Source organism: Homalodisca vitripennis, chromosome X (genome assembly GCF_021130785.1).
Source record: "Homalodisca vitripennis isolate AUS2020 chromosome X, UT_GWSS_2.1, whole genome shotgun sequence".
NCBI classification, from domain to species: domain Eukaryota; kingdom Metazoa; phylum Arthropoda; class Insecta; order Hemiptera; family Cicadellidae; genus Homalodisca; species Homalodisca vitripennis.
In genome coordinates this window covers 73260578-73274419 of record NC_060215.1, presented here as the reverse complement: position 1 = coordinate 73274419, position 13842 = coordinate 73260578, and the positions used below count along the sequence as shown (strand labels likewise).

The window sequence follows — 13842 nt, the reverse complement described above, 5'->3', positions numbered from 1 at the left end:
ATATTTAATCATAATTCGATTGCTAATGGATTAGTGCACCAACTGTTATGAAAACATTTTCCCTATGAGTGACATTTTATTTGACAACGGTTTTATTTTCTATTCACAGAAATACAGCCTTTAAATAAAATGCTAAAACTCAGTTTTTAGACACAATGTTCTCTATTGAAGTACTGGTATTAGTAAAACGATCCTTGAATTGTTGGTATATGTATTTTATTTCGGTTATATATAATAATGATTAGAAAAATATATTTAAAAAATACTGTGATATCGCCCTTTTTAACAGTCATATTCAATCGTAGGTTTTAATTAACAGTCCATTCTAGTAACACAAATCTTTCATATATTGTTTATATTTGCCCACACAGTGGTGTTTTAAAAGAATTTATTTTCTGTGTTGAAAAATATTATTTTTAAGATATTCATTAATTATTAAAAATTTTCCATGTTGTTTATTATTATCTAAAGCTTTAGTCACTTTTGAAGTTATATTTCTTGAAGAACGTTCTTGACAGTTTCAGGTAGCCTTTGGTAGCCAGTAAAAATCACAAATAATGGTCCAGCATTTTGCGTGACCGTTACTAGTACTCAGTACTGTACTGGTAGTAGTGGACTAGTGGGGCCAAATATGGCGTTACAGGGAGATTCTTCAGGGCTAAAATTTGTGAATGTGGCTTCTTTATTATCAGTTTTGAAAGGAAATCCTATATATGCAGCATGTGTGGTAACTACTTTTATTAGTTTTAGCGATAAACTGATTAAGATATGCGTATTTGGGTTATTTATTCATTTACTTCGGTCTAGCTCTCGCTTGTTTGTGTTAACAACTTGTCCGCCATGACTCTAAGCCTAAATCTCACAGATGAATACTTTATACTTTATGGAGCTAGTCTTGGATATGTTTATGGACGTTTTATGCTAGTAAGATGTGCTGTTTTGTCTGCTGAATACACTTGAATTAGTACATAATGTAACAATGTAATTTTATTACAAAATATAGAAGTAATCAAAATGGTATAATTAGGTTCAGTGTATACTATTCTATAAGGACTAAAGACATGAATGTCTAGTCAACTTTCCTGTCAGTTTCAAAAACAAAAAGAAATACTCATATAATAACAGTTATGTCAGTTCATCAGTTAGCCAGTCTATCCAAATGTAACTATCATATGCATAACAGTATGAGTGATTCACATTATGTCTTGTTTCTATCTATAGCCTACCCATGTTTTATTTTTTATATGTGATAACATTTTATTCATGTAAATACTTATATTAGTTAAACCTGATTATGATAGAACCTGTAATTAATCCTTGGGTACTCAATATAGAATATAACTTGTTTCCCAAAAGTGCTGAATTTTTACGAAAATGTCAATAATGGTTAGCTCTAATTGAAGATTTTATAGTGATTTAATGAAACAGTTGTAATATTTTTATTAAACAGTTGGGTTTATTATTCTTTGAATTGGTTTGGTTCCTTAGCCTCCCGACTTATTTTAAATATAAAAAACTAATTTTGCACTTTCTAACAAATTTCTTAGTTTTTATTAGCTAAGTTTTGGCAGTTTAAAAATGAATCCTTATCCAATTTAAATTTGTGTATGTCGAGATATGTCACTCGACTGGATTATAAATAACAGCATAGTGTGTTTGAACCCTTTCGATTTCGACTATTTTTTACAATATAGGCTAGGCTATCTTTCAAAAATTCCGACAACTTACTGCAAAATTTACTAAACATTCCAGCACTATTTTGTCCATGTTGAAGGCTGTTGTAAAACTGTTATAATATTACAAAATTAAGTATTAAGTTATCAGTAAATATTCCTTTACCGTCTTTAGAAATGGACATAATTCATACATACAAAATAGATAAAGTATAACTAAAACATCAATATACCTAATATTACACGTATATACACTGTATTAGAACATTAGAACACACTTAGATCTATGTATCTCTGATACTTGTCTTGCAGACCATTGAGAATTCTTTCTTCGGTTACAATGTACCCAGGTCTGCTAAACAGCCATTCAGCTGATACAGATTAGTGGCAATTATATATTGATATTTCATATGCTATTGGTATCGAAAATAGTATTTCAATAATTTAGAATAAGGGAATATATTTTTCCTATAAATCAAAAGTTCTACAAGTGACATATTAAATTTTCTACAAGATAATGTTTTTATTGTTAAGGTACTTTTAATGTATTCTTAATTAGTATATTAAGTCCTTTTTTCATATTTTATTCAAAGCATTTTCTTATACACATGTCTCAGGAAGCATAATAATCCTCTTGCTAAACTTCTTCTTAAAGTCTGTTCAAACTTCATAATCCAAGTTAGTTGTCAGATTTGCAATCCGAATGTCTTGAAGGAATTTGGGAACATGGGAATTATGGTCTACTGGTTCATTTTAGAACAACTCTCTTATATCACTAGATTAATCTAACTAATTCTTATCGATTTCAAATACATACAATGTTGATAACATTCAACCTATAAAATAAATAAAACTTGCTAAAATACAAACTGACACACCTAACCTAGGCCTACATAGATTACGAACTTGAGTTATTTTTAAACAAAACACTATTTGTTTGTTTCACTATTACCCCCATGAAAGAGAAATACTTTTCAAAACATTTTTATACCACTTGACTAAATAATAACTTCAAATAATATTACATACTTTCAACAAGAAGCATAAACAACAAAATTACCAATACGTAAACAAACAGTAAAGAATTACAAGAATGAAAATTAAGTACAATATTCTGCTTCTCTCCATCTTTTATCAAAGATTGTAAAGTACTGAACTTCACACTAATTGATACATTTATCGAATGCTACTATTACTTTTCCAAAAAAGCATTATAGTTACTTTATAAAATGGTTTTTTCGCGGTGATGTTTGACCCTCGCTGCAGCGATCATTACCAGTACCTGGGTTAATCTATGTGGTATATTGCTGTATACAGGTATAATACCACAGTAATTAAATGATATCAATGCTTATATAATACTTCAATATATGTTAACACAATGAAAATCTTTCCTCCAAAATTTGATCATAGTTAAAAGTTGTAAGAAAGAAAATAGCAGTGGTAAAAGTCCCTAAGACTATCCGGACGTACCTTTTCAGTTGAAAGGTTACTTATTGTTGATAATTTCAATCTAAGGCATAAGATGACTGTGTTCCAATCCTTGTTTGCTCAAATACTAAAAATACCCTATTTTTTGGGTATTTAATTATGACCATTGGAAAAATATCCATGTAAATACCTAATTTAATTTACCTTCTTATTGGGTATTTACCTGGCTCACATCACTGATAATATTAAGATAAGGATATCAAAATTAAATACTGCCAGTAAATAGTGTACATACTGTCTTTAGAAGTGGACTAAATTTATACTACATTTGAAATCAATCAGTATTACTAAAACATGAATATGCCTAATATATATAATGTAATAATACGCATACACAAACTAAATGAATTAAAATCTGTTACGGCTAAACATTTGGCCAAACCAAGATGTGCTAAGTGAGCTAGCTGTGGACCAATAACTATCAATAGTTGGTTTTTTTATAATTTACATATTCAGTAAACGCTTTTGTGATAAATTGTGTGTGTGAGTGTGTATGTGTCTTCTAATATAATCTGAAGCTTACTTATTTGTCATATTTAGTCACTAAGTAAACAGGTCAATAGTAATAAATAAATTATAGTATACTATTAGAGGTGAATCATATGAAGGACAGTGTTTTGGGCCACATACTTCCATAAAACACAAATAATGAGGAAAGTTATCATTATTTTCATCAACTTCAAGCCAGTCTGAAGGAATACTATTGCTAGGATCACCATCAGATATGTAATTAATGGGTGGGTTTGTTGCAACTTGATCAATAACAGCATCTGCAGTACTAACACAACTAATAGCTTGTAAATAAACAATTGCAACAACAAGCAAACTCTGAGGAAAACATAGAAGAAATTCGCCAAGTGAACGTCATGACAACAATCCATAGAGTATAAATATTTTTGTTTTCAATCTCTCTGTTGTCTAGATACGGTATGCAAAATTTGATTGCCTTTGGCCGAAAATTATAATCACGCAATAAGAAAAACCTTACGTGCTCTTGGAGTGCACATCGGCACGGTTAGAGTAACTTCGTACCATGCGCTTGTGGCATATGTCAGCATTTTTCAAATAAACAAGGACGTGAGGGTTAAGTACTGTCTAGCCAAATAATTCAATGTTGGGTACACTTGTTAGTAGTCTTCCCACAACTGCAATGAATTTTTTTTGGTTATCTATGACAGAAGTCGAAAGATACATAGAAAATTCTGTACCAAAGTTCAGGGAGGGAGGTAGAGGTTTAACTATCTTTGTTTGACTGGATAACGAGACGTGTGGAGTGACAATATAAATCCATGAGGTCAACAGCTTTAGGTCCACCCGGGTCAGTACCTGTGACGTTGATTCTTTGTCTGAAGGCACTGCAACAAGTCTTTATTTATTGTAAAGCTCTTGCAGATGCAAATGGTCCATGAAGTGGATGTCCAACCTAGGATATTAGAAAGCCAATGGGCATGTTCCCTATCTATGAATCTGTTTACAAATTCTTTCAAAAGAGATCCACAAGATTTTGAGTACAAATCTGACATCTAATTTGGGCAATGAATATTTAACAGACTATAGGAAGCAAAACTACTAAACAGCTATATCATGCTTGCTGTGATGTGTGTAAACAAAAATGCTTCGAATCGAAAGTAAAGAAGTACTTAAAACCATTAATGAAAAAAAGCATTAAAAGTACCTTAGCTACTACTGTATTGGGAAAATTTAATTTAATATTGTAAAGAATAAAAAATAATTAATACTTAATTAATACTTGTTGAACTTTTGATATTATCAAAATAAAGTTTTTTTTACCATTATATCAATATATGTTAACCAAAATATCTATATTTTGAAAATATCGATATGTTATTGCCATCACTAGTTGGAATCGAAAGAGTCAATCATTGGAAAGACTAATCTGTTTTAGAAATTATATTTGCTATGAGTTCTGAACTCTCTATTATAAGTGCGAACAATGGTCTTAAAAAATCACCCAGCAGGGATCACTTCTGGCTGGTTTATACTTTTCATTTGAACCTACCACTGGGTACAGCAAAAACTGATGTGTCACTTAAAATCTGGGCAACCTTATGGATGTCCAGGAGTGGCTCATAACTAACCACAATGTCGAGATTCTGGGGTGCAAGAGTAAGAGTGGTTGATAGGTCTAGTCTACTGCGGGAGATGACTGTTGGAGTTTGGTGGGGTTTGTTCCCTAACTATCAGAGGTTCTTGCTAGCCTCAACAAGGGTGTACCGCCCCCTGCCTGCTTTGACTGGAGAGGCTGATTCAGAGCTGGCCTTTCCTTCCTCCGGGGGGACATGACTTTGAGATTATTGTCCTAATTCTTCCTTATGGATCTCGATAGGAGGCGGTCCCTACCCCTTAACCTTACCCATCCTGATTATCCTTTTACTCCGGAAGCAGCGCTAAGGTACTTATAGGACTAAGTGCAATTTATAAGCTTCTTGTCCTAAGAGAAAAAAATGGTCTTATAAAACGTGAATGTGTATCCATTACCTTAAAGGCACTATCGTGATAATTATTTTTTGTTTTAAACTCCAGTATTGCGGGGATACTGGGGTATTCCACCGTAAGCTATTTGTATTATTTTAATTTCATATTACGGATAAATGTATCTAGTCACGTATGCTTCTGGCCAGTGGTCGAGGCTGTGGCACCACCTTATGGTAGGTTACTGCCCCTGCACTGCTGGCGACAAATATAAAAACTTCCCTCAAGGTCTTCAAAAATGTAGTAACAGATAAATATTCCAGAAAGTAAATCATGAATGCCAGTAGTGAATGGTGATGGCCTGCCAGTAGTGCGGGCTATGGCAACACCATCTACCCAGTGACTCATATTTAAAAGCAGACCAAACGGCCAGATTACATGTGGCTTTGACATTGCCAATTAGCGTGCAATGTTGCTATATATAGCTGCTTGAATTGTTCTATAAATTGGCTTTCCAGCTCTTAACTTTCTGCGGTCGGATACGGTTTTGTTGGTTATTACCAGGAGTTTTTTGTTTAAATTGTCTTCTCATCCTGGCACTCATATATACATATGTGTCAGCTTGTACATATTTATTCATCTGCTTGTTCCCCTGATGTCGGATTTCCTTCATAGGTGGGCGTTCAAAATTGTTTAACCCTCCGAAAAAAAACCAATGGGGTAAATTCCAAAAATAAAAGTTAAAATCTTTTTGTTTTATGTTAGGCTGACTAAATGTTCTTAAATTTAATGTTTCAACACAAATGCAAAATAGCCATTTTGTTTAAAATTTAATTCTGAACAAAATATGTACAGTTTATATGTATTATTCATAAAAACAACACACTAGTTGCTGATCGAAACTTTTATGTACATGTTTTTTACTGCATTTTAGTCAGTATCAGAGCAACCTCATTCTTCCTGGTTTGAGAGGCCTCCAGTAATGTTCCAAGTAAGGGGAAACACTCCCTATGAACCCCAAAATTACAAGCTGGGCACCAGAAGTGACTTTTGCCCTCTTTTTTGGTGTGTCCACACACTGTACAAATTTTGTTAAATGAGTAATCCGGTGAGGAAGATCTTCACTTGGTCCAGGAGGTAGTACAGTAGGTGGATGAACCGTTTGTAAGGGCTCCATTAGTGCCAGCATATCTGAATACTATATCAAATTAAAGTTTGGAATCTGGTCTTTCTAACCATACCTATTATATAGCGTTTAACTCGCGGCATAACATCGGAAATACCGGATCAAAAGAGGCATGCGTTAATAGACGCTAGAGCGTCTCTGCCACTCGCAAACGAGATTTAATAGAAACTGCAGTGTCTTTCACCACTCGGAGGGTTAAATTGTATTTTGTGGTTGCTGGGAAAACACGAGGAAATTGAACTTCTAACAGTTATTACAATATAGTTCGAGGGCAAAGTGTTAACATGTTTAGTTAACATTCCTTCTTTTGTGAATAATATAGGTACCTCAGTTTGAAAAGTTTTGAAAGTGACATTATGCTACACTTTTACAGTACCAGAAACTTAAATGATAAGTGTTTTTTTACTACTTTTAAGTGATCCCGAGCTTAAATGAATACCTTAAACTATTGTGTACAGCATCAGGTGCACAACTGCTTAATTTTTAAGGTAAATAAATTTTGTAGGTAAATACAAAATTACCTACACAAAAAAGATTATTATTTTTTGTTAATATGATAGGCCTACACAAAAAAGAGATTGAAAAAACTTATTGTAATACATTTTTTTGTGTCAAAATACGAAGCCAACATACATTTCTTGTTACACTAGGATGGTTTTTTTGTCATTATTAGTGAGAAATTCAACACCAAATAAAAAAAGTCCGGAAGTAAGCCGTCGTCATGAACGTGTTAACATAAAGTAACAAATCAACACATCAGGTTATTAAGTCCTTCATGCTTTTAATAGTATATAAATGATATGGTTTTTTAACTATATGATTATTCATAAGTGACAAAAGCAAGCGATACAATTCCACAGAATATTCATTGATACTTGTTGAGACATGCCACAAACATTAGAAGATGCATTGAGTGCCAGTTTAAGAATTAAATCTTGTAACAAGGTCAAAATAGTAGGATTGGACTCAAATAAAGACAGTCCTATCTCAGCTATTCTTCTCTTAAAGGTGTATGTACTTGATATTGGATACCAAGCACTTTTACAATCTAAAGCATGAAAACATTTAGTAAAAGAAGCAAAATGTTTTCAGCCCAATCTTATTTAGCCTTTATAACATTTTTATTTTGCTTAATTCAGACAGATTTCTTTAGAGAGCTTAGACATTGATTAGGGATTATCTATTGATATTTGTGGTAAAAGTTAAAACATTTGCCAGATTTTAATGAAAACTCACTACAATCTCTTGAAATGAATATAAATTTGTGTTTATTTTGTAATCATTAAAATTATGTCCACTAATTTCTTCTGGTTTGTCAGGATTTTTACTAGTCTATCTGAACTAATACTGCCTTGATTTGTAACTTTATTGTTTGTGATCATTATTTTATTTCAAGCCTCTTTCGAAAAGAGTGACAATGTTCTTGAACATGATAATAATACAACATAGATTATTTTTATTTTTTGTTATTTATCATGGCTGGAAAAGTTGGTTTAGTACATGTTATAAAATGAGCCCACCAGGACTACTTGTTTTGTGTTAGCTCATGTTGTTGCCCGAGTTCATGGCAATTTAATTTAAATTAGCTACTCTGTAGATATTAGCAGATGTATCCGTAGAACTTAATATGTGTTCATCAGTGTGTGGCAGATGTAGTATATTTAAAAGTCATAGGACTAGGGGCTGATCCGTGGGCTTCAATGTTTTTCCCTACCCTACGAGGGGTCCACTATGAGGGCCTATTGGTCAGCCTTGACGATTTTTGTCTAAAAGACCTCACATAAAATCTAGAAATCAGCCAATTTGGTCTCTGCAATTGAACCTTGAATCCATAAAATTTAGTGTATTAATAAGATTATATGTATAAAAAAAATCCTTAAAGATCTCTGAAATATAAATCACTAAACATTTAAATTTCATTATTACTAGTTACATACCCAATTAAAATACAAACATTGTTTGTATGTTTGGCTGTTCCTCTGTTCAGCTGTTTAGTGATAGAGCTTTCAATTGGGTAACTGCATAGTTAATCATTATATCATTGTTACTTGTGAATTAATGTATGATTATCAACGACTAACAGTGGTTTGTGAATGTGTTCATTATTTCAAATTATGAAAATTTACACTCACATGGATAGGGAGCTACACTCATAAATCTCAGACTACATTTTTCTCAAGACTAATATATCTGCCCTTGAAAGGATATGTTTTAGTACTGATATGGCAAGTTGAGGTATATGTGGAGAAAGTAAAATATGGATAGGATAGATTAATATACATGAGGAACAATTATGGTTAGGTAAGTTTTTGTTACATATAACATAAATATAAATAAGAAAAGAAAGGGTTGATTCTTGCGAATTTTGAGTTCAGCTTAATTTCACCTTCCATTTAATACAGCTTCTGAAATCTGACACTGTCACAGAATTGACTCCTGGAATCTGGAGTCCACGTCCATCTGAAGGACCCAAAAAAGTTGGCAACAAAGAATCTCAAAACGAACTGCAACATTTCAACATCAGAAACACCTAGATATCAAGTGTAATCTAGATGAAGTAGTGTTCTTATTGTCTCATCAGGTGCTCAATTGAGTGGACAACAATATCATAGGCACAGCTATCCCAGCATTTTAGTCATCATTCCAAAGCACGGCAGAGCAATATCGTAATATGCTGTAATATTCTACATTAAAATTTTTAGTTGTAATGCTTGACCCTTTGATCAATACATTTTTTATCTCTAAAATTGAAACAATTTTTTATACATGGGCGATCCTTAAATTAATTGGCTACATTAGCATTTTTGTGGTATTTTACTAAAAACTTTGTAGCTTTATTAAATAATAACATGGACAGTTTAATAACATGAATCTTAAATTACTTTTGAGATCTTGTTCTTTAGATCTTGAAATGTCCTATTAGGAAAAATATAAAGTGTTACTTTTTTGTTACCAATAAACTAGTAACTCTTATTGACATTTTTTATGGGCAGTAATTTATTTTAATCATATTTGTCAACAAATCTAGGAAATTTGAGGCATATAAGGTAAAAATGCTCAACTTATTGGTGAGTAAAAATTTACTTACAATGGGAGGAATGTGTTAAATAACGATTGTTGTTATTTTGTTATTGTTATTATTTTTATTTTAATGCGAATATATTTCTCTTTTATGTTATTTATTAACTCTATATTATATGGTTATCTTTATATTAGTACCAAAAATAGGCAACTAAAACTCTTTTTAAAACATTTTATTTGATACATGTTTCAGCATTAAGCATTTCTTTATTAATTTACATGTAACAAGATTTATTTGGTAAAATAATAATGCTGTACTAAAAATGTATTATGCAACAATATATTGTTGCATATAAATTTTTGGCTAATTCACTATGTTGCATATCAGTCAAAGGGTTAAAGAGTGTGTTACAAAATAAAAGGTAATCTGTTTTTTAAGACAAGGATGAAGAAATAAATGTTCTTAACAATTAGGTGGAGAGTAATATATGTTCTATGTTTAAAACAGTATTGTACATTGTAATTTTGGCAGCATCACCAGTATGGATTTGTTTAAAATAATGCAGAAGTATTAATGTCTACTTATGAGAAGTTAAAATTATTGATACTTTTGTTATGTTTGTAATCGTATTTGAAATTTGATTTTTACTTATTGTTTTATAACTTATAATAAAGGTACACTGTATTGTAACAAGAATTCTCTCTATAGACATGTTTTTTCCTATTTTGTCACATAATATTAAAAAGATGTTGAAAAGACATGTGGTTTGTGTGAATCTGTTTTTCCATTTTTGTTGTTATAATTTATTAAATGTTTAGTGTGGCATAGAATGTAAATGGCATGTACAAGTTATATACATAAAATAAAAAATAATACCATTAATGATAAAACATCTAACTCTTTCATAGTTAAAGTTTTTTTTTTTTTTTTTGAACTTAGCGCTTAGAATACTGGATACAAATTTTTGTATTCCCTCTAGCATGCATTAAGGTTTGAAAAAACTAAAATGAATCGGCTTAAAGTTATCTTTGAATTAAGATTTCTGAAGTTATTATACGAAGTAAAAATATTGAGTTTTTAAATACATCTCAAATATGTTTAGATTTGTTACAAATAAATATGTGTAAGAAAAGAAAAATATAATTGCTAAATTCACAAAGAACTGAAAAAATATAATAATAAAAAAAACTAAATGGAAGCCCTAATTGCCATCCTAAGGTTACTGTCAACCATATTCAGGTGTAACATCTAATTTGCAATTTGATATTGGAACAGAGCATGTGTGCAGATCTCAAGAATTGCACTGTCATCCTCACCACACAGAAAAAGCTGTTAAACACGCTAGAACAGTGCCAAACAGTGTTCAGTTACTAAGACAACTAGTTTCGGATTGATAACAGGCGACCAAGAACAATGAATAGAGTGCACCTGTTGTCTCGCATTCAGTTTACACTTGTAACAGATTTTATCATGAGTTTTATGATCTATTGTTCGTGATTGAAGGCAAAAACTTAAATAGGAGATTTGTCATCATGTGTATGTGGAGTCATCTTTACTGTGTGTATATTTCTGCGGTCCATTTTTTCTGTAAACCTTTTGTCATATTTTTGACCCCTGTTTGACCTATGGTAAAATTAATTTTAATTAAAGTAAATGATAATATGCCATTTATATGGTGTATTTTGAATTTATGTCTTATACCATTACACACACAAACCATTACCTGGTCCTTCTGTGTTTAGGGAGTGAAACAGAAGGACCAGGTCAAATCTACAGACCAAAGAAAGAAATAGACTGGGTATAGGTGTGTGGCAAGTAAAACACGGAAGTCAGGGATACAGAATGTAAAACAACCACCCAAAATTTCTCCAGAACACTTTGGAGTGGTGAATTTTTCTCTTTACAACAGAAGCTACTACATATATATATATATATATATATATATATATATATATATATACATAACCATAGTACATATATATATGGCATCTACTGTAATTAGTTAGGCCAACTAATTAAATTTGAAAGTTAAACAAATATTTCAATAACATTTATTTATTGGTATCTTAAAAAAGACAATCATTAACTTAACACAGTGTTACCTAAAATACTAGAAGAAATAGAAGTACTAATACGAGGGTCATCTGGAAAGTAAAGTCCGATTTCTTATAAAAAAATAAATAACAAACCAAGATGTTTAAAAAAAAAAACTTGTTTTATTTGATTCATGACATCTTTCTTTTTTTCACTTATGGTTGGAAATTCCAGTGCTAATGATAAATGATGAATCCCCGACCTTTTTACGAATATTTTAATCAGCGACATTGACCAAACCTTCCGTGATTACTGATGGCCAGCCAGATCGCGATTCATCATAGCCATTTTTCTGTCTATCTTTGAAAGCCTTCATCCACTCCTGTCACTTTGCTGTCACTCATCACATTAGGGCCGTACACTACACTTATCTGTCAATGAATATCCGCTACTGGAACGTTCCTTGCTGTCAAAAACCAGATAACTGATTGTATTTCATAGTTGGCGGGTTGATCAATTGTTTTGAACTTTTTAAATTTGCACAGTAAACAGCACTCTACAATGATTTTACTGCAAATGTTGTCATTTTGTATGCAAGGCATGCTGGGAGTTGGCATGCATTGCTCTGTTCGCTCATAGCTCGAATAGTTACAGTGAAACGGACCTTACTTTCCGGATGATCTTGTACTAAAACAAAAATACTACTAAAATATTAATATTAAAATTAAAAGTTAAGGCAGCTATGTTTTTTGAGTTATAAGTACAATAATTTAAGTTATAAAATACTATTACAGATAAATAAAAATTATATTGCAAAAACTTATACAGTAATCTTTATTTATTTTAGGAAAATATCAATTGATAATGATTACAGTTTTATAAAATGATGTTTAAAATTATATAAATCTACGTTGTACCAAAATAAATATTTGTGATAGATCAATTAATTACAAGGGCTATTCAGAAAGCACTAACCACAATGTCCTCTGAGCACTACCGATCATTGCGTGTTCTCTTGTGTTTCCTTACTGCAGCAATCACATAAAATAAAAAAAGTAGAATGAAAAGCTTACTGGATATCTGGGTGGATTATTAAATCATTATTAGACATACAACCTTAGGGGAAAAGTAAATTACGAGGCACAAGCAGAAAGTAAGTGTACTTAATGTATGTAGGTTCAAAAAAAATGTATTATAACAAAAACATACCTGCTTACACTTGTACATATGTAAGTTATTTTTCGACATAGTCACTATCCCTCTTGATGCAGCTGCGGGATCAATTTTTTTATGACTGAATCGAAGTAGTCTCCCGCCAGCTCTTTCGCTCACTTCTCCACCTCCCCCTTTACCTCCTCATCCATTGAAAACTTGTTTCCACTCATGTGCACCTTCAGGGAAGTAAAGAGATGGAAATCTGAACAGGCCAGGTCAGGGGAATACTGGGGGTGGTTCAAAACGTCTCGTCCAAAAGAGTCCAGGAGTTGCTTTGTGGCATTGGCTTGTGTGAGGTCTGGCATTGTCTTGCAGCAGGCAGACTCCCTTCGTCAGCATGCCCTTCCTTTTTTTTATGAATTGCCCTTTTAAATTTTTTTAGCGTCTCAGTGTTTTGCCGCGTTGATGGTCTCCCCGTGAGGCAGATATTAAATCAAAATTATGCCTTTATGGTCCCAAAACACGGATATCATGATTTTTTTGACCGAAATTATGGTTTTGAATTTCTTGGCGGAGGGTCACAAGGTGTGACACCATTGCTGAGACTGCCTCTTAGTTTCAGGCGTGTAGTGGGCAACCCAAGTTTCGTTTCCAGTAATAATAGAGTAGAGAAAATCATCACCTTCGAGTTCGTAGCGTTCCAAAAACTCTTTGGAGCTCTGCACTCGATTCAACTTGTGCTGTTCTGTCAGCTGTTTTGGGACCCACCTCGCAGACAATTTCCGATATCCGAGAGTTTATGTCATTGTTTCATTTTCAACACACTAACCTCGGATTGGTCTTGTTTT

General features: G+C 32.3%; 1 protein-coding gene across 2 annotated transcripts in view; it reads left to right on the top strand.

Moving 5' to 3' along the window:
• The first annotated feature begins 603 nt into the window (after window positions 1-603).
• Window positions 604-13842, top strand: part of LOC124369206 (mucin-12-like) — a 90000-nt gene continuing 76761 nt past the window's right edge. The window contains exon 1 of one of the 2 annotated variants that reach the window (XM_046827042.1): window positions 604-727. In XM_046827042.1, the coding sequence (XP_046682998.1) occupies window positions 632-727 (96 nt within the window). In that variant the 5' untranslated portion in view covers window positions 604-631. The remainder of the gene's footprint in view (window positions 728-13842) is intronic. The other variant, XM_046827043.1, reaches the window with a different exon arrangement.